The 22,079-nt window shown below is 43.4% G+C and overlaps 2 protein-coding genes across 3 annotated transcripts in view; both read left to right on the forward strand.

Annotated features, from left to right (window-relative positions):
• kmt2a (lysine (K)-specific methyltransferase 2A) overlaps positions 1–9,787 on the forward strand; it is a 38,650-nt gene extending 28,863 nt beyond the window's left edge. For both annotated transcript variants that reach the window (XM_085430030.1, XM_085430031.1), the window contains exons 26-34: positions 58–2,718; positions 3,141–3,209; positions 3,291–3,517; positions 3,667–3,741; positions 3,843–4,017; positions 4,193–4,300; positions 4,391–4,471; positions 4,602–4,731; positions 4,814–9,787. In XM_085430030.1, coding sequence (XP_085286156.1) covers positions 58–2,718; positions 3,141–3,209; positions 3,291–3,517; positions 3,667–3,741; positions 3,843–4,017; positions 4,193–4,300; positions 4,391–4,471; positions 4,602–4,731; positions 4,814–5,089 — 3,802 coding nt within the window. In that variant the 3' untranslated portion in view covers positions 5,090–9,787. The remainder of the gene's footprint in view (positions 1–57; positions 2,719–3,140; positions 3,210–3,290; positions 3,518–3,666; positions 3,742–3,842; positions 4,018–4,192; positions 4,301–4,390; positions 4,472–4,601; positions 4,732–4,813) is intronic.
• Positions 9,788–16,113: 6,326 nt separating this feature from the next.
• On the forward strand, positions 16,114–22,079 carry c1qtnf5 (C1q and TNF related 5). The gene is made up of 3 exons (XM_085430032.1): positions 16,114–16,309; positions 19,052–19,296; positions 19,382–22,079. Exons 2-3 carry the CDS (start codon positions 19,065–19,067, stop codon positions 19,900–19,902), a joined length of 753 nt encoding a protein of 250 aa, XP_085286158.1. The 5' UTR covers positions 16,114–16,309; positions 19,052–19,064; the 3' UTR covers positions 19,903–22,079.

Genomic DNA, 22,079 nt, shown 5'->3' on the forward strand with positions numbered 1-22,079 from the left:
ATCTGAAATATCTCCTTGACTCTGATAATCTGATGTGTGCTTTGCTGTGCCTAACAGGACCTTGGGCAAGCAGCGTATCGGCCAGCTTGATGGCGTCGATGATGGGTCGGAGAGTGATACCAGCATCTGCACCACCAGCACCACAACCACTACAGCCACGTCCTCTTCCACCACACATAAAAGCACTCCCAAGAGGAGAGGCAGAGAGAGACACACTGAGAAGGCCGACTCCCACGAGTCAAGCAAAGAGGCCGACAGCAGTGGCGGAGCAGTTAGTGGAAACACCCGAGAAGGCAGAAAAAATCAGAAGGAAAATTGTCTTCCACTCGGAGGTGGGGTCAAGTCCCAGCCGCAGAGTCAGGGTCAGGATCCTCTCGAGGCCCAGCTGTCCCTCAGCACAGACCTGCTTAAATCCGACTCTGACAACAACAACAGTGATGACTGTGGGAACATTTTGCCATCAGATATTATGGAGTTTGTCCTGAACACCCCCTCTATGTCATTGCCAGCTCTGGGTCAGCAGTCTGAGCCATCTTCTTCTGAGCTGCTGCTGGATGAGAGCTATGTTGGAGTGGATGTCAACAGACGTAAAGACATTCTGTTTGATGACTTCTCCGAGCCGCTGCCCAGTGCGGAAAGCGGAGGGGTCGTAGAGAGTAGTGTCAATAGCTCAATATCTGTGGAGGAGCCGTATCTTCCTTTGGAGCTGCCGTCTGACCTCTCTGTCCTGACCACACGCAGCCCGACTGTCAGCACCAGTCAGAACCACAGCGCTGGGAGTCTCATCTCAAATACCTCAGACCGCACCATGCTGGGCTTGAACTCGGACACAGAGACCATCAGCGGGGAAAAGAGTGGGGACAAAAAGAGAGCGGGGCCAGGCGTGTCACCATCAGAGAATCAGCATGATGGTACGTCGTTGGCAAACAGGGATACGCAGGTCTCAGAAGGTCATATGACTCCTGAGCAGTTTATTCCTAGCCCTGCTATTGGCCAGGTAGTTGAGGCACCAGCTAACCAGGATATTCCGAGGAGTTCTGGTACTCCCGGCTTGCCAAGTTCACCCTCGCTGCCTCTTCAGGGTCAGAAATACCTCCCGACTTCAGCGGCAGCAGCTGCAGGCAGCGCCACTCCAGCACCAGGCCCAGGACCTTCCCAGGCTCAAGTGTCCAGCCCAGCAGTCATCAAACCAGGTCCTGATAAGCTTATTTTAGTCAATCAACAATTCCAGCCTTTCTATGTCCTCCAGACTGTCCCTAATGGTGTCACCCAAAAGATTAGTGCAACAGGAGTGATGGATTCTAGCTCGCCTGCAGTGCTAAGCTCCATGACACTTACCACGGGGTTAAATACTGGCTTGTCTTCAACCCAATCAATATTTCCTGCTGGGGGCAAAGTTCTGGGTACCATGCCTCACCCCTCTCAGATTCACACCTTCACAGGACCCACACAGACAGGCTTTCAGACAGGAATCCCTAGCACCACCTCAGGACTTCTCATTGGTTTGCCGTCTCAGTCCCACGACCAGTCCCAGATTCTGGTCTCGGAGGCCGGTCGACCACACGAGTTAGGTCCCAGTGTTGCCATAGTGTCGAGTCCGTCCTCTCTCACCTCTTCCCCGACTGTACTTGCCTCTGCTCATGGCAAGAAGAGGCCCATTTCTCGTCTTCTGCCAAGAAAAAGCAAAAAGTCAGGGCGCTCCCGTAACCAGCCCACTCTGGCCCCATCTGAAGTAGGCCCTCCCAATATGACCCTCATCAACCTGTCTTCCCCTCAGATTACTGCAAGCATCCCCGGTCAACCTGGTGGCCTAGTTGAGTTAAGCACTCTCTCCACTTCTCAACGCAAGATGCCCAATATAATCAAGAGACCAAAATCCGGCGGGGTGATGTACTTAGATCCCACTACTCTCCTTCAGCAGAGGCTTTCTGGTACTGCCCAGCCTGGTATCCTGAGCCACGATTCCTCTGCTCATCTCCTGCCTTGCTCAGTCTCTGGCTTGAACCCCAGCCAGTCAGTGTTAAATGTTGTGTCTGTTCCCCCTAGTGGCGCAGCTGGACTTCTTGCCCCAGGATCAGTATCACTCTCCACCCCTGTTCTCAGCTCAACTGAGATCACAGGGCAGATTAGCAACCTCCTTTTTAAAGCAAGTCCACACGCCCTGGGCCTGTCAGATCAGTCTGTGGTTCTTCAGTCAGCAGGAGGAGCTCCTCTGATGTCACAGCTAAGCTCCCCTGTTCAGACATCAATAGCTAGCAGCATCTGCGTCCTGCCCTCCCAACAGACTATCAGCATGGCTGTCAACCAGCAAGGAGAGACAGACGCCAGCAGTGTTCACTTACAACATCAGTCTCAACCCATTAACAGACCCCAGCTTGTGGACTCATGTGGAAACAGCACTGTTACTTTAGCTCCTGCTCCATCCACTCCTCTAAGTCCCACCAAGGGACGTGTTGTTGGAGTGTTCACGCAAACACGGACATCCATGCACTCCCAGAGCAGTAGAACAACTCCTATTTCCAAGTTATCAGAGCATATGCCACCTACCTCCACAGTAGTGTCAGCAGCAGCTGCAGTTTCAGGAGCAGAGAAAGGCAAACAGAAAGGGAAGAGGAGCAGGCAGAGTCTAGATGTAAGCAGCGGGAAGAAGCTTAAGGCCTCTCTGCCTGAGGAACATTTCAGCAACCCTGCAGGACAGCACCCATCCTCTAACCCAAGGTGAGACACTAACAGACCTGTGACTTGTAGCCAAGAAATCGTTTTTATGTTACTTTCACGTACCGTAATAATGGGAAGAAATTTCAATTTTGACTGTGTTCAGAATATTTGAAAAAATGTCTAAGTTTGGGATTCATTTCTTCGTGGAACGAATGGTTAAAGTATGTTGTGTTCTTCAGATGTCTCGCCTAAATGAATGTGGGCTTTGTGTGTTTGTTTTTTTGCACAGAATAGTTTTCAGTGTGTCTTCAGACACAGAAGTTAAATATGTCAACTGGACTGAACTTCTTTATTGATGATGGTTGCTCTATTTATCATAGCTATACTGTTTGACTTAACCACGTAACAGCTGTTCAAGCAACCCACTTTTGTTCAGTAAAATGCAAAAACACTCCAACCTTTCCCATCCTCTCCCCAACCAGCTCCAAAGAGCCGATCTCCTCTGAGCCAGTGGACACAGGAAAGCCACCGGAAAAGACGACCAACAAGAGGTATGAAGCATCAGTATTAATCACCTGTTTTCAAAATCGTCATACGGTATAGCTTTAATGTTTGGTTCGCATCTTTTCTAGTGTACTTGGTAAAAAGAAGACATCCGAAGGACACGTTTTACCAGGGAAAGTGGTGGGAAAAGACAAACCTCATGCAACTGGAGGAGCAGGCTCTCTTCCTGTGACCTCACTGCCCGACCAGGATGGCAACAGCAGGGATAACGGTTTAGACAGTAAACCCAAAAAGGGTATCATCTTTGAAATCTGCAGTGAGGACGGGTTCCACATCCGCTGTGAGAGTATTGAAGGTAAAAGAAAACAACTGATTGTAGCGCCTGCTTTGGCAAAACGAATTCAAATTTAAATTGCTTTTGTGATAAAAAATAAAAATGTTTTAATCAAGTCTGCAAAAACGAAACCACACACTGGGCATAAAATACCGACTGTTCCCCTACAGAGGCCTGGAAATCCCTCACTGATAAAGTGCAGGAAGCTCGCTCCAGTGCACGACTCAAAAAGCTCTCCTTTGAAGGTGAGGTGTAATTTTAAAAGTGTAGAAATAATAACTAGAGGTACTTTACATATATACTTGAATAAAGCCTCATGATGAAGGTGTTTCTCCGCTCCTTCCAGGTGTGAATGGACTGAGGATGCTCGGGGTCGTCCATGAGGCTGTAGTCTTCCTGTTGGAGCAGCTGTACGGCACCAGGCACTGTCGAAGCTATCGCTTCCGCTTCCACAAACCGGAGGAAACGGACGAACCTCCCATCAACCCCCACGGCTCGGCTCGTGCAGAAGTCCACCACAGGTCAGTATGGTACACACACCTTCTGACCATGAAATTGTAGAGCACGTGTCAGGAAACCAGAAGTCAATCGGAGCAGAAATGGCACTTTATATAATGCACACTGTTAATAAACCGTACAGATAACTGTTTCCAGGGATGCTGCTTTGCTTATTGAGATTCTTGTTTGTTCCACCAGGAGGTCAGTATTCGACATGTTCAATTTCTTGGCCTCAAAACATCGCCAACCTCCTGAGTATAGGCCGCAGGAAGACGATGATGATGAAGTGCAGCTCAGGACTGCCAGGTGAATAAAAACTCATTTTTTGTAAAAATGATTATGCTTTATTTAAAGAAAGAAATGTAATATTACATTCATAATTTTTTCCCTTCGCAGACGTGCCTCCATGGAGCTTCCACTTGCTGTGAGATTCAAACAGCTCAAGGCCACCTCGAAGGAGACTGTGGGAGTCTACAGGTTAGATCAGTGGTGTTAAATCTGTGTCATCATTTTTATTATTATCAGCTGTTTTTCAGTGCTCAGATAAATAACAGATAGCTGCCTGTTTAATTTTGAGAGCAGTCCACTGTTATGATCCTCCCGTCAGGTCTCCTATCCATGGCCGCGGCCTCTTCTGCAAGAAAACCATCGAAGCAGGAGAAATGGTCATCGAATACTCGGGGAACGTCATTCGGTCTGTGCTCACTGACAAACGGGAGAAATACTACGATGGGAAGGTGAGGACTTGAACGATTTCCGATGATTTCGTCATTTGCTTAACTCGATTATTTATACAAACTGTCCTCTCTCTCCTCAAAGGGCATTGGCTGCTACATGTTTCGCATCGATGACTACGAGGTGGTGGATGCCACGGTGCACGGCAACGCTGCCCGCTTCATCAACCACTCCTGCGAGCCCAACTGCTACTCCCGGGTGATCACCGTGGACAGCCAGAAGCACATCGTCATCTTCGCCTCGCGCCGCATCTACTGCGGGGAAGAGCTCACCTATGACTACAAGTTCCCCATCGAAGACGCCAGCAACAAGCTGCCGTGCAACTGCGGCGCAAAGAAGTGTCGCAAGTTCCTCAACTGATGCCCATACCTGAAGGACCTTAACGAGGACTGTTGAGCAAAAGCACCACAATGACCCGCAGCACGCGGGTTTGTGGCGATTTCATGCGTCTGGTCTATGATGGACCACAGCTGCGAGCAGGCCAGGAGCTCCGTCGGCGCCCTCCGCTGATGGTTTTGAGCACAGCAGGCTCAGCAGCTGTCGGTTGCACTGTATATGCAGGAAGGGCCATTTTTTGGGAGGACGCGCCATTTGTAGAAATACCAACATATTGTGCCTCCTTATGTCTCGCTTTCATTTGGCACTCAGAGGTGAGTCAGAAAGTCATGTCAGAAAGTTCCCCCTTCATAATTTATTTATATTTTTGTTTTTATGCATTGGCCCATCCTCCTTAATTTTCTAAATGTCTTGGTCTACTTGTGCTCAGATGTGAACACAGAAGGAAAAAAAAATATCAAAGAACTTGGTTCAATTTTACACCAAAGTGCAATTTGTTGAAGGGACTTTTACTAAAGGTAAAAATTAGAAAATTGTTAGAAATTCTTTTATTTTTCATGTTGATCTAAGTGTCAACTGTTATTGATGCACATCTCCCCGTCTGAATGTGCCTCGATGCCTTCAGAATTGTTGTGATTTTACTGGAACCTTCCCCTAATCTGACTTTTTGTTTTCCCAAAGAAGAAGAAGGAAAAAAAAGTGTGTAGGTGTGTACATTTAACACTGTAAATAGGAGCTGCTCGTGTATGGCAGCCTGATCAGAGCCGTACAGGTTGAAACACTAGGGGGAGCAGTCGCCACAGGAAGGAAGAGTGGAAATAACAAAGAAGGGAGAAAAAGATTTGTTTTTGTCAGTTTGTGTAAAGGATGATATCTGAGGTTGATACCATCTTAAAATTGACTTTCAGTCTGACAGCTTGGTAGCTACATGAAAGTGAGATGAAGCCTCTGGCCTGAGAGAGCGAGGCAGCTAGAGATTCTGGTGGACTGACAGCCGAGGGACCAGAGAAACCTACTGATGTGCTTGAGTAGACGTATTTATAATTGATTTTTCTTTATTTTTGTGGGATTGGGGCCTGTTTTCCAGACGCAGAGACGTCTGCAAGTTTGTGCATGCTGTTGTTGTTATCAAACTCGTTCGGGTAATCGTATAAGCTTGGACTTTTGAGTCACTTTCCAAATTACAGCAGCAAAGAGAACCAAACTTTTGCGCCCTTGAATTGAATTTTTCACTCGGCTTGTTTTCTTCTTGGCCTGTTGTGATAAACATACTGATAGAAAAGAGGAAAAAAATTATTTCTTTTTTATTTGTATTAAGTCTTCTAAAGTCTTGTCTCTTTGTCTTTTTATTATGGACAGGGAAATATCATGCTTGCTTTTAAAAAAAAAAATGTAAATAATGTATATTTTTCTACAAAAAAAACCTTAAAAGCACTCACTAGTGAATAGCACTTAATGATGGTATTTATATTTTTAAAAAATTGTATTTATTTTATTGCCATTTTTGTAGAAAATAGGGGTTTACAAACACTAATACTTGGTCTCTATGTTTTGTATCCCGCTGCCTTCCAGAGTTTTTTTTTTTTTTTTTTAATAATTGTTTTTGTTTTCTTTTTAAAATTCGTACCCTGAATGTTTTCTTTGATTCCAAAGACTGATGCTGGTCTATCTATGGCTTGGTCCCCATTTAAGTTCAGTCCACCAGTAGCTCTTTTATCTATCCTGGGCCGTTTGGTCAGAGCTGACATTTTTTTATTATTTTGTTGTTGTTGTTGTTGTTATTATTATTATTATTATTATTATTATTATTATTATTATTATTATTATTATTTTAATTGTTCCAGTCCTAGCTGACAGTATGGCAGTCATGTGAACTACTATTATGCACTTGAGAGAGAGAGTTTAGATTGTTGATCCATAGCCGACTTCTCCTCTCTCCAGCCTTATTGTCTCCACACCACATCAAACCGAGGATAGAGCCCTTATGGAGGCGATTCTATCAAAGTGGTTCGGTCACTAATGAGCCAAGGGTCGATAGGCTTGCAGCCGATTGGCAATATATGAAATATTTACATGTAAAAACCCCACAAAGATTCCCGTCAGTTTAAGGCGTTATGTCCTTGCAAAGACTTTGGCTATAATGAAGAGGTGCCTTTATTTTAATGCTACTTATAGCACTCATCATATCCGACTAGAGCCATTGTATACATTAAAAGAAGCATGGTGTTGTGGTGACTGCTCTTCAATGCTCACCAGCAGTCTGAGATCGTTCTTGTACCTTCATCCAGTCTCCTCGTGGTTCACCTCAGTTCGTAAATGCCTCTTCTCTCTTAAAAGCTTTCACGTCCTAAACAGAGTATTTAAACAGAGAGTGACTGGTTCCACTGAGCAACTGAAGCCGATTGCTCCGTTTGTCCCTTTTAAGGAATTCGTCATCGTGACTTCATTGCCGCCTTTTAAGGTTGTTAGCGGCTCGCCCCTCAACCACCCTCTCATTTGGTTTTGTAAAAGTGAAGCTAAAATGGGTTGCACTTTAGCTGTGACACAGGCACTGAACAGGCGTAGGAAAAGCTCCCAATACTGAAACCAGAAGCACAGACCGTCTCTGAGTTTGTGCAACAGGCCCTGATATTTCAAATTTATGGATTGGTGTTGATGACTCCGACAGTGGTGTTTGAGGCTCTAGCAAAGTGCACTTGACTCTGTTTTTATTTACATTTTTTATTGTTTTACTTCAACAAAGTGAAGGCAGGGACCACACCAGCAGCCCTCTCCTTCCTGACGGTGTGGCGTGTACAAACCTCGGCTGCGCCTTTCCCACCGAGAGCCCTGACGCCTCCGCCGGCGGGCCAGCCGGGCGTACACAGTCCTACACTGACAACCGGGCTTGCTGGGTTCTGCTGCTAAAGGTCAACGATGAATGTATATTCTTCCTCCACATCACCCAACGTGGGTGGATGTTGATGCTTTGTCAGCTATATTCGTTTAGGGGTTTTTTTTGTTGCTTTTTTTTGTTTGTTTGGTTTTTGTTTGGTTTTTTTTTTTTTGTTAAGTTGTCGTGTCAGCAACCCCTGGTAGATGTGGAAGACATGTCGATACGACCTCAAAGCCAGGGAGCAGTTTCATTTCAGCACTGGGATTAACACTGAGGCGTAAAACAGCGGGCAGTGTTTTCTGTCTGTAGGACAACAGGTTAGCTCAAACAGTTCACGCTAGCGTCGGCCGGCGCCAAGGGCTCTGTCTACGACTCTCTCTTCACGAGAGCCACTTCTGCTTTTTTCAGGGTCAGAGTGTGTTTATTGACGACAAGTCATTTATTTCACCGTTTTTAAAACGGCATAGATACAAATAAGGAAGCTGTCTGCTGTTTCTTTGGTCTTCATTTTACCACGCCACACCAGTGGCACTTCTACGTCATTATCTGTAATTATAGTATAAATACTTAACAATATTATACGGAAACATGCATAGTAATTTCTTGTACTTTAGTATCTATACAATATATGGAATGGACAGACAAACTTAGTTACAGTAGCAAAAACAGCAGATTTATAATGGTTAATAGCAATGTTTCAATGTACTCTATAATGGTTTTGTGTTACAGTACTATCCGCTGAATCTAACGTGCATCACTCTTTTGTATATTGATATCCAGTACCAGTTTTGCTGTGCCTGTGAGCGCTCCTCCTCCTCCGCAGCAGCAGGGAGCGTTGCAGTTCTTTTTGTTTTATTTCTGGAAAGGAACTTTTTTTGGGGGGGGGGGGTAGTTTCTTGTTTGTTTGTTTGTTTTTTGTTGTTTTTTTTTAATGTGATGAGAAATGTAACTGTATTAATGTGGTTGTGAACTTCTTGAGGTCATCCATTTTTTCTGGTTGTTGTAGTGAATGTTTTTTCTTTTTTAATTTTCTTTTATTATTTTTTTAATTTAGTTTTTTTAATGTTTTAACAGGGACTTTTTAGACTGCTTACTTGATGCGGTAAAAATTAGGAGATGGGTTTGTGGAGGCTTACCAGGATTTTAAAGATACCACCAAAATGGCGTTTTTCTTTTAATTTAATTTTTTTTTTTGTTTGTTTTTGTTTGTTTGGTTTTTTTTGATCAGGTTTTTTTTTCACGTTGGAAACCTCTCTCGTCTCCCTGACCACCTCTTTATCTCTCTCTCCTATGAAGCTTTTGGTTGTACTTATCATGTACTGTTTTTTGTAGAAAGTCATAATGCTGATGTTGAAAACATTTAATTTATTTATTTCGTGCAACATCCACCCTGAATTGTTCTTTTACAAATCAAGGTTTTGGAGAGGTCAGACAAGTACTTAAACCTGTATTTGTAATTTTTCTGATTGTTTCACATGTATAGACGTTATCAGCCTAGGGTGGGTTGCGGTGTCGCAGTAGGACGTGGAAAAGAGGGATCACGAACGGGCTAGTTTGTTTCGCCTTGATTATCTGCCGTTGTCTTATCATTTTCTTCCCGCTCTCTGTAATAACGGTATTCACAGCAGTCATATTTTCTCCCATAAAACAGGCGATCTTTCTTTGTACACATCAACGAAATGAAGGAAAACCACCACCGTGAAAATAAACCACAAACTACTTGGTTGAATGTATAATTTGGAAACAAAGTTGTACATAAGTGTAAAAAGAAAAGTTTCTAATCATGTTTATTTTCTATGCACTTTTTTATTTAAGTGATAGTTTAAATAATAAACATGTCTCCTTTACTCCTCTGTCTCTCGCCTCATTTACTCAAATGTGATTTGTAAAGGATTGCACACTCTGGCTTTTATATACACTTTTCAGATCTCAATGGGGGGAAAAATCAGGTCTTTGCGGTGATATGGACTGGGTAATGTGTTAGGAACAAAAAGGATGCCACATTGTTTGATGGAAATGAAAATGATCAGTCCACAGAGGGCTGAAATCAAACACCCCGATAATCAAAGTGATTTTGTTCATTCTGCTGAGATTTAATTGCAGCAACTCAAAATGCTAATCGGTATTTTGTATGAACCCAGTGCGCTTTTATGCATGCCTGACAACATCAGGGCATGCTCCTAATGAGACGACATCACTGAGGTCCTGGAATTCTGAGACTGAAACAATGTCCCAAAGGTGTTGTGATGGATTAAGTCACTCAATGGTATCAATTCCTTGATTTTCCATGGATTGACTGCATACTCTCGCCACATGGTGGTGGGCATAGTTGTGCACCAGGGAGTGGGTCCTGTACAAAGTCGGACAATGTGTCCAAAGATTTCATCCTGATATCTAATGGCAGTCAGGATGCTATTGCCTGTAGAAGTCTGTGTGTCGTTGCATTGATATGCCTACCCGGACCTTCATGTTCAGCACCACCAAACTGATAGTGCTGAACAATGGTACAGACAACTTAATATTCTCCACAGCTTCTTCAGACCCTTGCTGTCCCATGAGCACAGATTGAACCTGCTCTCATCTGTGTAAAGCACAGGGTGCTAATGATTGGCTTGCTAATTCTGGTATTCAATGGCAAATGGCAGCCAGGCAGTGCCTGTGTGAGCACAGGCTGCACTAGAGGCTCTCAGGTCACATGAAGTCCAATTCTGATTGTTCGGTCAGATGTTCACACCAGTGGCTTGTTGAAGGCACTCTGGCAGTGCTCATCTGGTTCCTCCTGCAGAGGAGCAGATACTGGTCCAACTGATGGGTTGAAGGCCTTCTATGGCCCTGTCCATCTCCCCTAGAGTAACTCTCTGTTTCCTGTCATCTCCACCATGCTTCTGAGACTGTGCTGGGAGACACAGCCTATTGGCAAAGGCACATATTGATATGCCATCCTTGAGGACTACCTGTGCAACTTCTACAGGGTCCAGGTATCCCTTCATGCTACTACTAGTTACAGTGACTCTAGCCAAATACAAAAGTTGTAAAAGGACAATCATGAAAAATGTCAGTGGCCTCCAGCTGGAAAATCATTCCTGTTTTGGGGGTTGTCTCATTGCTGCCCCTCTAGTGCACCTGTTGTTAATTCCATTGACACCAAAGCAGCTGAAACTGATTAATAACCTCCACGGCTATTTAACTGACCAAATCAATATTCCAGAAATTTAACTGACTTGATGTAATAGTCTGATTAAATAGTGTTCGTTTCAGTTTGTTTGAGGAGTGTCAATACAAAAGTGCTGAATGACTAATACTACTTTATTCTCCTACAGTGAACATCAAGCTTGAATAATTTTGTACCTTCTGTGAGGTACCTAATTTTTCAGAGCAGACCTTTTAAAAAGTCCACCCACAGATCAGTAATCCCAAAGTGATTCAGTTTACTCCAATGTAACTTTGAGAATCTGCTTTGAACCACAGCAAATGCTTCATTGGTATAACTGCTGTTTACTAAAAAGGGTAACAAGCATCTATTTTGACCTCAAACTCAGAGTGAATTTGTGATCTTCCACTTTGAGCTCATCAGTGTATTCATTTTATAAGGATGAACCAGGTTGTTAATTTGGGCATTCCCAAAGGGTTTCTTAGCCCTCTAATGCAGGAGTGTCAAGCATACAGGGGCCAGAATTCCAGGGCAAAGTCTCCCAAGGCTCATAAAATCTGAAGTAAATGGATTGATTCTTATTTTGAGCTATTCTACTCTATCTTAGCACTCTATACAACGCGCCCCATTCACCAAGTCATACAAGCACTTTTTTCTAACATACACATTCATGCTCTGATAAATGGATCGGAGAGCAACTTCAGGTATGTATCTTGGCCATTACTATAGAAATTTCAGGGTGTTTTGTTTTTTCTTTTAGCTTTATATTAATAAAAAATCTTTTGTTTTAGAATTACAAGGCAGTCTGGGCAACGAGCTGCTGAAACTTTTCTTCAATTGAAACACCTTTTCTTACAATTTAAGCCCAAAGAGTCACACAAGAGTTTGACATCTCTGCTCAAGATGGTTTATTTTGAGTGTGTCCCTTTGAACCTCATATTGAGAGTTCCAGTGAACATTTGGACTTTGTCTCATCATCTGCTTAATTTGTCCTGAAACAACAAGGAAGCCATGAAACAGGTCCTCAGTCAATAGTCCAGGGGTGCCCCCGGCCTCTCGGCCTGGGGCTCGGTCACTCAGGCACGGCTGGCTGCCGGCGGAGCTCACGGGCGCGTCACTGCAACTCCCCCTGGCTTCTGCTCCGCGGCTGCTGAGTGACCCCTCATCTGGGGCTCTCCTCAGCTCTTTCTGGGACAGTGGCGCGGCTGCTGTTGGTCTTCCTTGGTCTCTTGTGTTCTGGGGGCCTCTGGATGTCTGGAGTCTTGATCTCCTCCATACCTGCTTCATGCCCTGGAGGACGGGGCTGTGGCCCCCCCCACACCCTCTATCAGATCATTACATGAAGGAACCTTTTAAAAACAAGCATGTCCATGCTCACAGGTGTACACATGGGTGCTCACACACACAAACTACACCCTTTTTGGCTCCTACCTCAAAGCACACTGTGTTCTGTTGATCTTACGTGCTGCACAATAATGTTTAATATTTAGTATTTACTGTTATATTCCCATAGATCATCGTGATGTTGTTTATTGTATTGCTCTCCTTTTCTTCTGCTTGTTTTCTTTTTTCTTTCTCAACAGGTGATCCAGGTGATTGATATATGTATTTTTTTTTGTCTGCTTATTTAGTTGGTTTTTGTTTTTTTGCCCTTTATCCCCCGTCCCTCTTCTCCACTGTTTTTCCCCCCTCTTCCTTTCTCCCTTTTCTTTTCCTCATTCAAGTCTGTCAAATACTTATGGACATTATAGGTGTTACTTTAGTCCACTGTCTCATTCAGCTATGGGCATTAGAGCTAGAAAAAAAACAGAAGAAGAAGAAGAAGAAAAGCTGCAATGACATCATTAAAATTAGAGGCTGCGCTCATGTTTCGATAATTGTCCAATTGTTTGTTTGTTTTTGCTTAATTTATCTGTCATTTTAAACAGTGTGACTGTGACACATTTAACCCCAAACTAAAACTGTCCAACACCTTCACACTCTTACTGAAACTTCACCAGGACTCACTGAAAGCTACATTTGTCAGGTGGTCCAAATTAGGAGCAAATCCTCCGAGCAGCAGTTTATGGATTCTTACAGGAAATCGCTGTAGCAGACCCAGAATGTGCTGAATCTGGCGCTGCTAATTAAATACATGTCCCAACTTCAGTTGCAGCTCCGCAGGAGCCACTTAAACTCCTCTTCCTCCTCAGCAGTTCCTTTGAATTTGAGTCATCAGGGTGACTCAAATTCAAAGGAACTGCTGACCACCCCTCCTCACCATCTTCCCATAAAGACCCATGTGTTTTTGTTCTCGTGCTTGTTACAGCAAAATGCTTTGGAGGGTGTGCTTTCTCTGTGCTAACATAAGAGGTAACCACCATGATAATAAACAATAAAATATTGATACGTTAATAATAAATAAACAGAATTACACGAATCCCATTTTTACTTGTTTTCATTCGTCCTTTTCTTTGTTACTGCTGTGTTGATTTGCACTAGTTTTTGTGGGAAATGTGTTACGGCTTAAAGAAAGTACACTTTCCAAAACGTTAAAGTGGAACGGTGTTATAGTGGTTAACGCTGTGACCTCACAGCAGGTTTGAACCCTGGCCTTTCTGAGTGGAGTCCTCCCTGAGCCTGCCAACTGTGAGGTTCCTCCCACAGTCCACAGATGAACATGTTGGTTTAATTGGTGATTCTAAATTGGCTGTGGATGAGGGTTAAATGAGGGGCTTGAAGTATATAGGGTAAAGTATGAATGTATGCCTAAATGTGACTTATATAAGGCACTTTGAGTGGTCAATATAATGAACAGATGACCAATAACACATGACATATTACATGGCGTCATTGTTTATTTAGCAAAAATGCAGAAGCAGAAATACTGAGTACACCCTGTGATTCAATAGCTTGTAGAACCACATTTGGCAGTAATAACTTGAAGTAATCATTTTCTGTGTGACTTTATCAGTCTCTTACATAGTTGTGGAGAAATTTTGGCCCACTCTTGAGGTTTGTCACATTCATTTAAGCACAGCTCTCTTTTAAGATCCCATCACAACATTTCAGTTGGGTTGAGCTCTGGACTTTGCAGCACCCTGATTCTTGTAGATTTGCTGCTGGGATCACGTGAAGGACCTAATTTCAGCCAAGCTTTATCTGTCAGACAGAGGAGTTCAAACCCAAACTCTCTCCCCTCCACCCCAAACACCTCATACCAACTGCTTGACATATCAGGTGTTTGTGCTGATATGCTGTGTTTGGTTTTCTCCAACTCAAGGGTTGTGCATTATGGCTAAACATCTTCACTACTCTCTCCTCTGTCCAAAGGACATTGTCCCAAAAGTCTTTTGGTTTGTAGTTTTGCAAACCAAAGGACTTTAACATTTAACATGAGCCCTGTCGAGTCTGAGCAGTATAGCCTGCTATTTACCCTCTTAGTTGTAATCTGATGTGTTTGATATTTCCACATTGTTTACGCATTTTGGCTTTGGTTTTGTTAAAGAAACCATGACAGGTTTTGGACTTGGTAGCTGGGGACTGGCCCACCAGGGCCTGGCCACTGCTCAGCACACAATCGACCCCCACAGTGTCGATTGTGGGTGGTGGGCCTGCAGGAGGTTGGGCCTATGTCCCCTTTTCGTGCTGTGCCCGGCTGGGCCCCATGGACTAAGGCTCGGCCCCCAGACACTCATCCTCGGGCACCCTCCCCGGCCCTGGCTTCGGGGCGAGGCCCTGGTAACCCTATCCCAGGCAGGGTGAACTGTTCCCTTGGTGTTCTACTCATAGAACACCAAGTCTTCTGAATCGCTCATTGTCTGGTACCTGACCCAGGACCAGTTTTCCGGGGGACCAGAAGCCCCCCGGAAAACATAGCCCCTGGGATCCCTGGGAGACACAAACCCCTCCACCAGGATAAAGTAGGGATTTGCGGAGGCGCGTTTGGTGTTGCCCCAGACAAGCTGGAATAGGTGGGTGGGGAGAGAGAGGTCTGGGTGTCTCTGCTTAGGCTGCTGCCCCCGTAACCTGGCCCTGGATAAGCGGAATAGGATGGATGGATGGATAATGACAAGTTGTAATATGTCATATATTGTTGTTCATGTGAGACTGTATATAACTACTTTTGAATGTATGTGCAACTTTTACTGCATTCTATCAAATAGTTTTTCAGGTATTTCACATGGACCAAAATGTTGACCCTCAAAGCGACACCACCATCCCTCTGCAAATGCAAAAGATCAAATACACCATTTATACCTATGTATTCACTTTGCTCGATGTGGAAGTCAACTGCACGTTGCTGAAAGGCTTCACTCTGTTTTCTCCACATAGATTCAGAGTGCTGTGGTCTCAAACTCTACCATGTCCACTTCTGGCACAGGCTGAGTCCTTTCGGGGTCAGTGCTGCATGAAAACCGTGAAACATGTTGTTTTTACCCCTCTGGAAGCTGCAAAAAGTAACCAGCTCAAATTCCGCCTCCTTTTGCCAAAAGCATATTAAGACCTCTTCCCTTATCAACTAAATGCTACCAGCAAAGGATTACATGGGAAAAGAGGATTACTGTCAGAGTCTTGCTTGAGTGGAGGCCTGATATTAGAAGATGCTATCTGGATGGAGAAAATTACTTCACCTTGGAAGCAGATAATCACAGAGGAGGGAGACGAAAATCCGTGTATGTGTGCGTGCCCATCTGACTTCCTTGCATCACATTACACGTCCGTGTTTGCCTTTCTTTGAGGCTCTGTCTTTGTAGGCAGCAGCGTTTTTGTATAACGAAGCTTGAGGACAGCTTAGGTTCAGCTGCAGCAATGCATTCTGGGGACATTTGCTTCTTTTGACTGCAGCCCCTCTGAACTTTCTGTGGTTTTGCCTTGGAGAGTTTCCCCCAACACTGTTATGCAACATCCTAAACACTCCTCCGTTCATCACTCCCCTCACGCTGGTTTTGTCACTTGTTTTTCAGCTCCATTTTTCTCTTATTTGTGCTGGACTAACATCACATATTTTCCTCTGCATGTCTCCTCCACCCACGGCTCCTCCTCTCACACACACACACACCCACCCACCGCAGTTTCTAATTGGGCTTCATTACCATTTCCTTTCAGTTTTTCCCAGCAGGACTCTCTGACCAGGAGGAACAGCTTTCACTGGTCACACATATACGAACATCACCGTCGTCGTCATCATCATCATCATCAGAAGCAGCAGAACTTCAAGACTTCAGCGCATCATCTGGTAAAGTTTTGAATCTTTCCTATAATTAAACAATGAAAGCTGCTTATCAGTGCTTTCATTTCACAGCAAAAAGCTCTTTTTCTCCACATATTGCGTCATGTACTGCGCAGCTACAACTATGAGAGAGAATTACGCAGTAAAAATGCTCAAGTATCAAAAGAAGAAGTACACAGCTGCTACACAGTAGAATATAACACAGTTTTTATGTTGCTGTGTTTACAGTACTGGATTATTATCACAGAAAGGAGGTTTTCTTTATGCCTCAGCTTTATTTAAATCATTACAGACTGAATCTGGAGCTGTCTGACACTGTAGTACAGTAAAAATAAAACTATGACAATAACAATGGCAACATGCTGAATGAGTATAAATTAAATAACTAGAATTTGTGTCTACTGTCTCTACCTAGTTACAGTACTTCCCACTACGAGAGAGTCATAATAAAGCAGGCAGCTTTGCCTTTAACAGCCTGATACTGAGTTACAGTAAATGTGGATAACATCATCAAACTCCAGCTGGCCTGAAGGCAACGTGCCAGACTTTTTACCGAATGGCTGTGGTGCTGCAATAAAACCATTAAACTGCTCTGAAATGTTCATCTGAACCACCCAGGTAGCAAAACTTAAGTTTCCATCAGAGCTTCAGAGCAGTGAAGTGGATTGGATGGAAAAAAATGCTGATTGGATTTAAAAAAGTACAAAAACAAAGCGATTACAGTGCTGCTTTGGATAGTGTCTGCATGAAAAAAGGAAAAGATGGTAAGTCAGAGGACTGAGCGATCCTCTCCAGTGAACCTTGTGGTTCACATATTAGTGGCCTATAAACAGCAGATTGAGTTTTTCGTGCTTTTATTGAAACCATAAATGTTTCTAATCATCTGAGGCCTACTGAGGAGTGGCTGCAGACATCTGCTCAGACTCTCCAGTATTTGTTCTCATGTCTGCTCTCTATTTCTGCCAAGAATGCAGAAATGTAACTCATGTAACTCAGTATCCCTCCTCCTCCTCCTTTTTTTTTTTTTTTTTTTTACAGTTTCTCTCTCTTGACTTTCTGCTTTTATCCCCCCTCGTCCTTCTTTCTGCCCTCTTCTCTCTGTTCCTGCAGCTGTTGTGAAGGTAACTTCCCATTAGGAGACCAACAAGACCCGACTTTTCTCATTATTGTCACACACCGCAAACTGCAGGTTTTCATTACTAAACCTGCTTTCAGACAGCTGTTAGCTTTCCTCCTCCTCCTGCTCTCAGGCAGAGGATCCAACAGTGCAGCTTTTTATCTCCTCTTCTTCTTTGATTGGATCCTGGATGAGAGAAAACCTGGCAGGAAAAGAAAGATAAAGCCTTTGAAGTGCTGCAGGACAAATATATATATTTTAAAAACATTCCACACTTTATACAGAGTAGTTAGCAGAGATTAGCACTTTGATAACCTGAGTGTCTGGACAGAGTCGTCTGAGGGCCGAGGCCGCTTGTGTTCAGGGACGGGCAGGAAGCAGAGGGAGAGAAAGAGAGAATTTGAGTGTTAGGTGTGACTGTAAGTTGTTTCTGAGTAGGCCAGCTGGTATTCAGCATGTCAACAAACTTTTATATGAAACATCTGTTTAGAATATTAATGTTTTGATTTGTAGAGCTCACTAATCTTTGCTAAACGAGTAGTTGAAGATGTTTTTTTCCACCTCCTGAGCTGGAAATTGTCTATGATGCCCATCATATCGCAGCCTGTGTCATACAAACGACCTGTTTAGAAATGACCGTTGCTGTAAATCTGTAAACTAGGCTGTTATGTAAATGCAAAGAGTTAAAATGACTTCCCTCTGGTCCAGTCTAACCTCCCTGCACCCTGCATGCTCATGTGGCTTTTTTGCACCGTATACATAAACATGCTCAATTAAGTGTTTTAATATTTTGTTATACAGCTGTGACTTTGTTTTCTGTCGTACATATGGGAACAAAAAAAATGTACTTTCTGATCAAACATGATATTTAGTTTGTTTGATAATCAGGTCCAACAAATCCCAAAGGGATTATTTTTATGATTGGAGTGCTGCCCGAAACGAATTCAGTGAAGCCCTCACCATCTTTACTCTAAATCTAAGACGCTGACATGTTGTCCATAAATCAAACTGTGAGGTGGTGAGTGGCAAAATATTATACTTTTTAACAAAAGCCTCTGTTTTGCATTATTGTTTATAATATTCAAGGTCATTACATTATATTGTTATTGAAGAAGATAGGGTGAAATAAGTTTGGAGCATGTAAATTACGTGTTCTATAGAGATATTCATGGAAACCTGATGTCTTTTACTTTTACTCTGTTTACAATTTGTTTTGTTGTTATTTGAGTTTTGTGACTGATATAAAACTGTCAATCAATCAGTTAGGTTGAGTTTTAAACGAGAGCTTCCACTCCGTAGAGGATGAGACTGTTTGAATCTACTTGACATATTTCTGTAAGTCTCTGTCAGAGCCTGTCTGACGAAAAAACTAATACATTTTTACTGTAAGGGCATAAATCGTGTGTAAATCACCCATTTGGTGTTTATGTATGCTGCAGTTTCCAGAAATTACATGCGCTCTTCATCCCTCTGTTATTTTCATAATGTTTTGTTTTATTTTAGTGGGAGTTGTGGTTTTCTTTTGTTTAGTCAGGTCAATATTTCCCATTGTCTGTAATGCAGTGTTGCTCGTGCACAGATCTGTTTGTGCTTGTTCATCTGTTTTTTTTCCATTTCTCGTTTTCTCTCAGCCTTGAGACTGCAATGACCTCACTCAGACTCTTGTCCCTGTTCCCCTCCCTCCTCGTCCTACAAGTCCATCTTTCCAACCAGTTAGAGGACAATAAGATCCCCCCCAGTCTGTGTACTGGCCACCCTGGTATCCCAGGCTCTCCTGGGGTTCATGGCAGTCCTGGTCAGCCAGGGAGAGATGGGAGGGATGGGAGGGATGCTGCTCCTGGGGAAAAGGGGGAGAGAGGGGAGAGAGGGGCCCCAGGTACGTACTTATATGGATTTGTTTGTGAGCATGTGATAAATCGGTGCAGGATTCTCATATTTGTGCACCTCCTCCTCCTCTCCAGGTGAGACAGGAATGCGAGGCCTGACTGGAGACAGGGGTGACCCTGGAGAAAAGGGGGAAAGGGGGCAGCCGGGCGAGTGTGCAGTGGCTCCTAAATCCGCCTTCAGTGTCAAACTCTCTCAGGGCCAAACCTCGCCCCTGAATGTGGGCGACGCAGTCCGCTTTGACACCATCCTGATCAATGAACAAGGCGACTACAACTCAGAGACGGGACGCTTCACCTGCAAAGTCCCTGGAGTCTACTACTTTGCCGTCCACGCCACGGTGTACCGCGCCAGCCTGCAGTTCGACCTGATGAAGAACGGACACGCTGTGGCTTCTTATTTTCAGTTTTATGGCAACTGGCCTAAACCAGCATCTCTTTCAGGCGGCTCCCTGCTTCACCTCATCCCCGGCGATCAGGTGTGGGTGCAGATGGCTCTCTCAGAGTACAATGGATTTTACTCCAGCACCAAGACAGACAGCAGCTTCACCGGCTTCTTGGTGTACTCGGACTGGAAAAACTCTGCTGTGTTTGCCTGACATGTGCCGCTTTTATTTCCTTACTGAGACATTCTGGACAGACAAGTGAATCATCCGTGACACGATACAGCTGTATTTGTGTAATAAATAAAGAACACACCAGGCAATGTAACCCGAATAGCACATGGTGTACTGAGGTGCACACAATGAACGGTACAGTTTACTCTGTGTCTGTTCTGCACTTTCAGCTTTTAAACTGCTGACAGTTAATTCTTCTAACAGATGTCAGGCCACAAATTCTCAAACAGCCTTTATGCCACTGTTCTATTGCATTTTGTTTTAGTGTCTACAGCTCTAACGCGAGACATTAATACATTTTTAGACTTTTGAAAACACACTAGACTGAAGTATGTCTCTGGCCATGAATGAAAGTGGATCAGGCATTAGGCTGGAGCTGCACAGTTAACTCCAAACAGGAAAGGCGAGACTCTTTCTGATAACATCCCTGCCTGATTTTAAGAGGGAAAAGAACTCAAATACTTCACTGAAGACAAAGTGCAAATGGAAAACAGTAAAACTACCCCTGATACTGCTATTTAAAAAAAGCAATGCATGAGAATGATTTGATAAATATACTCTTATAAATGTGTTAAAAGCCCTCGTTCTGCTGTGGATGTAATCTAGTGTAAGATAATAGGGCTAGTAATAATTATAAATGAATGGAAAATCTGGAACCTGTTTTAACTACTTTATATACAGTCTATTCCCTCATTAATAGTTGCAAATAAATGTATGAGGTTGTGAGATGTTTCAAGAAGGTCAAAAATACAAAATAAAAGTTTTTTGGGTTTAGTATTCTTAACACAAGTAAACACAAAATGCTGTTTGAAAATGAAGATGTTTATTATAAAGAGGGGGAAAAATTCAGACCATCATGGCCCTGCGTGAAAAAGTGATTGCCCCCTAAACCTAATGACTGGTTGGGCCACTCTTAGCAGCAACAACTGCAATCAAGCATTTGTCATAGCTGGCAGTGAGTGTTTTTCAGCACTGTGCATTTTGGGCCACTCGTCTTTGCCACTTTAGAGGGTTTTCGAGCATTAACTGCATTTTTAAGGTCATGCCACAGCTTCTCAGTTGGATTCAGGTCAGGACTTTGACTAGGCCACAAGTCAAAGTTTTCATTTTGATTTTCATAAGCCATTCAGAGGTGAACTTGCTGGTGTGTTTTGAATCAATGTCCTGCTGCAGAACTCAAGTGCGCTTCAGTTTGAGGTCAGGAACAGACAGCTGGACACTCTCCATCAGGGTGTTTTGGTAGACAGCAGAATTTATGGTTGCATTTACCACAGCAAGTCTTCCAGGTCCTGAGGCAGCAAAACAGCTGCAGAACATCACACTGACACCACCATATTTTACTGTTGGTATGATGTTCGTTTTATACCAGATGTAATGGGACACAAACCTTCCAAAAAGTTACAATTTTGTCTTCCACAGAGTATTTTCCCAAACATCTGAAGGGATAATCAAGATGTTTTCTAGCAAAACTGAGACGAGCCTTTATCTTCCTTCAGCGTTGGAAATCTGCCCAGTCTCTTTCTCATAGTGGAGTCATGAACACTGACTATAACTGAGACAAGTGAGGCATGCAATCCTTCAAATGTTGATCTGGGGTCTTTTGTGACCTCTTGGATGAGTCGTTGCTGTGCTCTCAGTGTAATTTTGGTCGGCCTGCCACTCCTGGGAGGCTCTGACTGTGGTTTGCTGGAGTCTCACAGCTTTAAAAATGACTTTACAACCCTTTCAGACTGAGAGATCGCAGTTACTTTGTTTCTCATTTGTTTGCAAATTTCCTTGAATCACAGCATGGCGTCTGGCTTTTGAGAATCTTGAAGTCTACTTCATTTCGTCAGGCAGGTCCTATTTAAGCAATTTCTTGTTTAAGAAAAGGTGTGGCAGGTGTGGCAGGATGTGGCTATAGAAATTGAACATAACTTTCCAAAGATGCGATACATACCACTTCATTTAGAAACTACATTTTGGGTTTACTTGTGTTGTCTTTGTCTAATATTTAAATGTGTTTGATGATCTGATACATTTAAGGGTGACAAACATACAAAAAAAGGAAATCAGGAGGGGGCAAACACTTTTTTTCACACGACTGTATATTTAAATTTAATGCATTTAATGTAACATCTTAATCTGAAAAGTAAAAACCAAATGTACTGAAGTCAAAA

The sequence above is a fragment of the Copadichromis virginalis genome, linkage group LG14 (genome assembly GCF_057382275.1).
Source record: "Copadichromis virginalis isolate Kocher_CV1m ecotype Utaka linkage group LG14, C_Virginalis_male_GT1.1, whole genome shotgun sequence".
NCBI classification, from domain to species: domain Eukaryota; kingdom Metazoa; phylum Chordata; class Actinopteri; order Cichliformes; family Cichlidae; genus Copadichromis; species Copadichromis virginalis.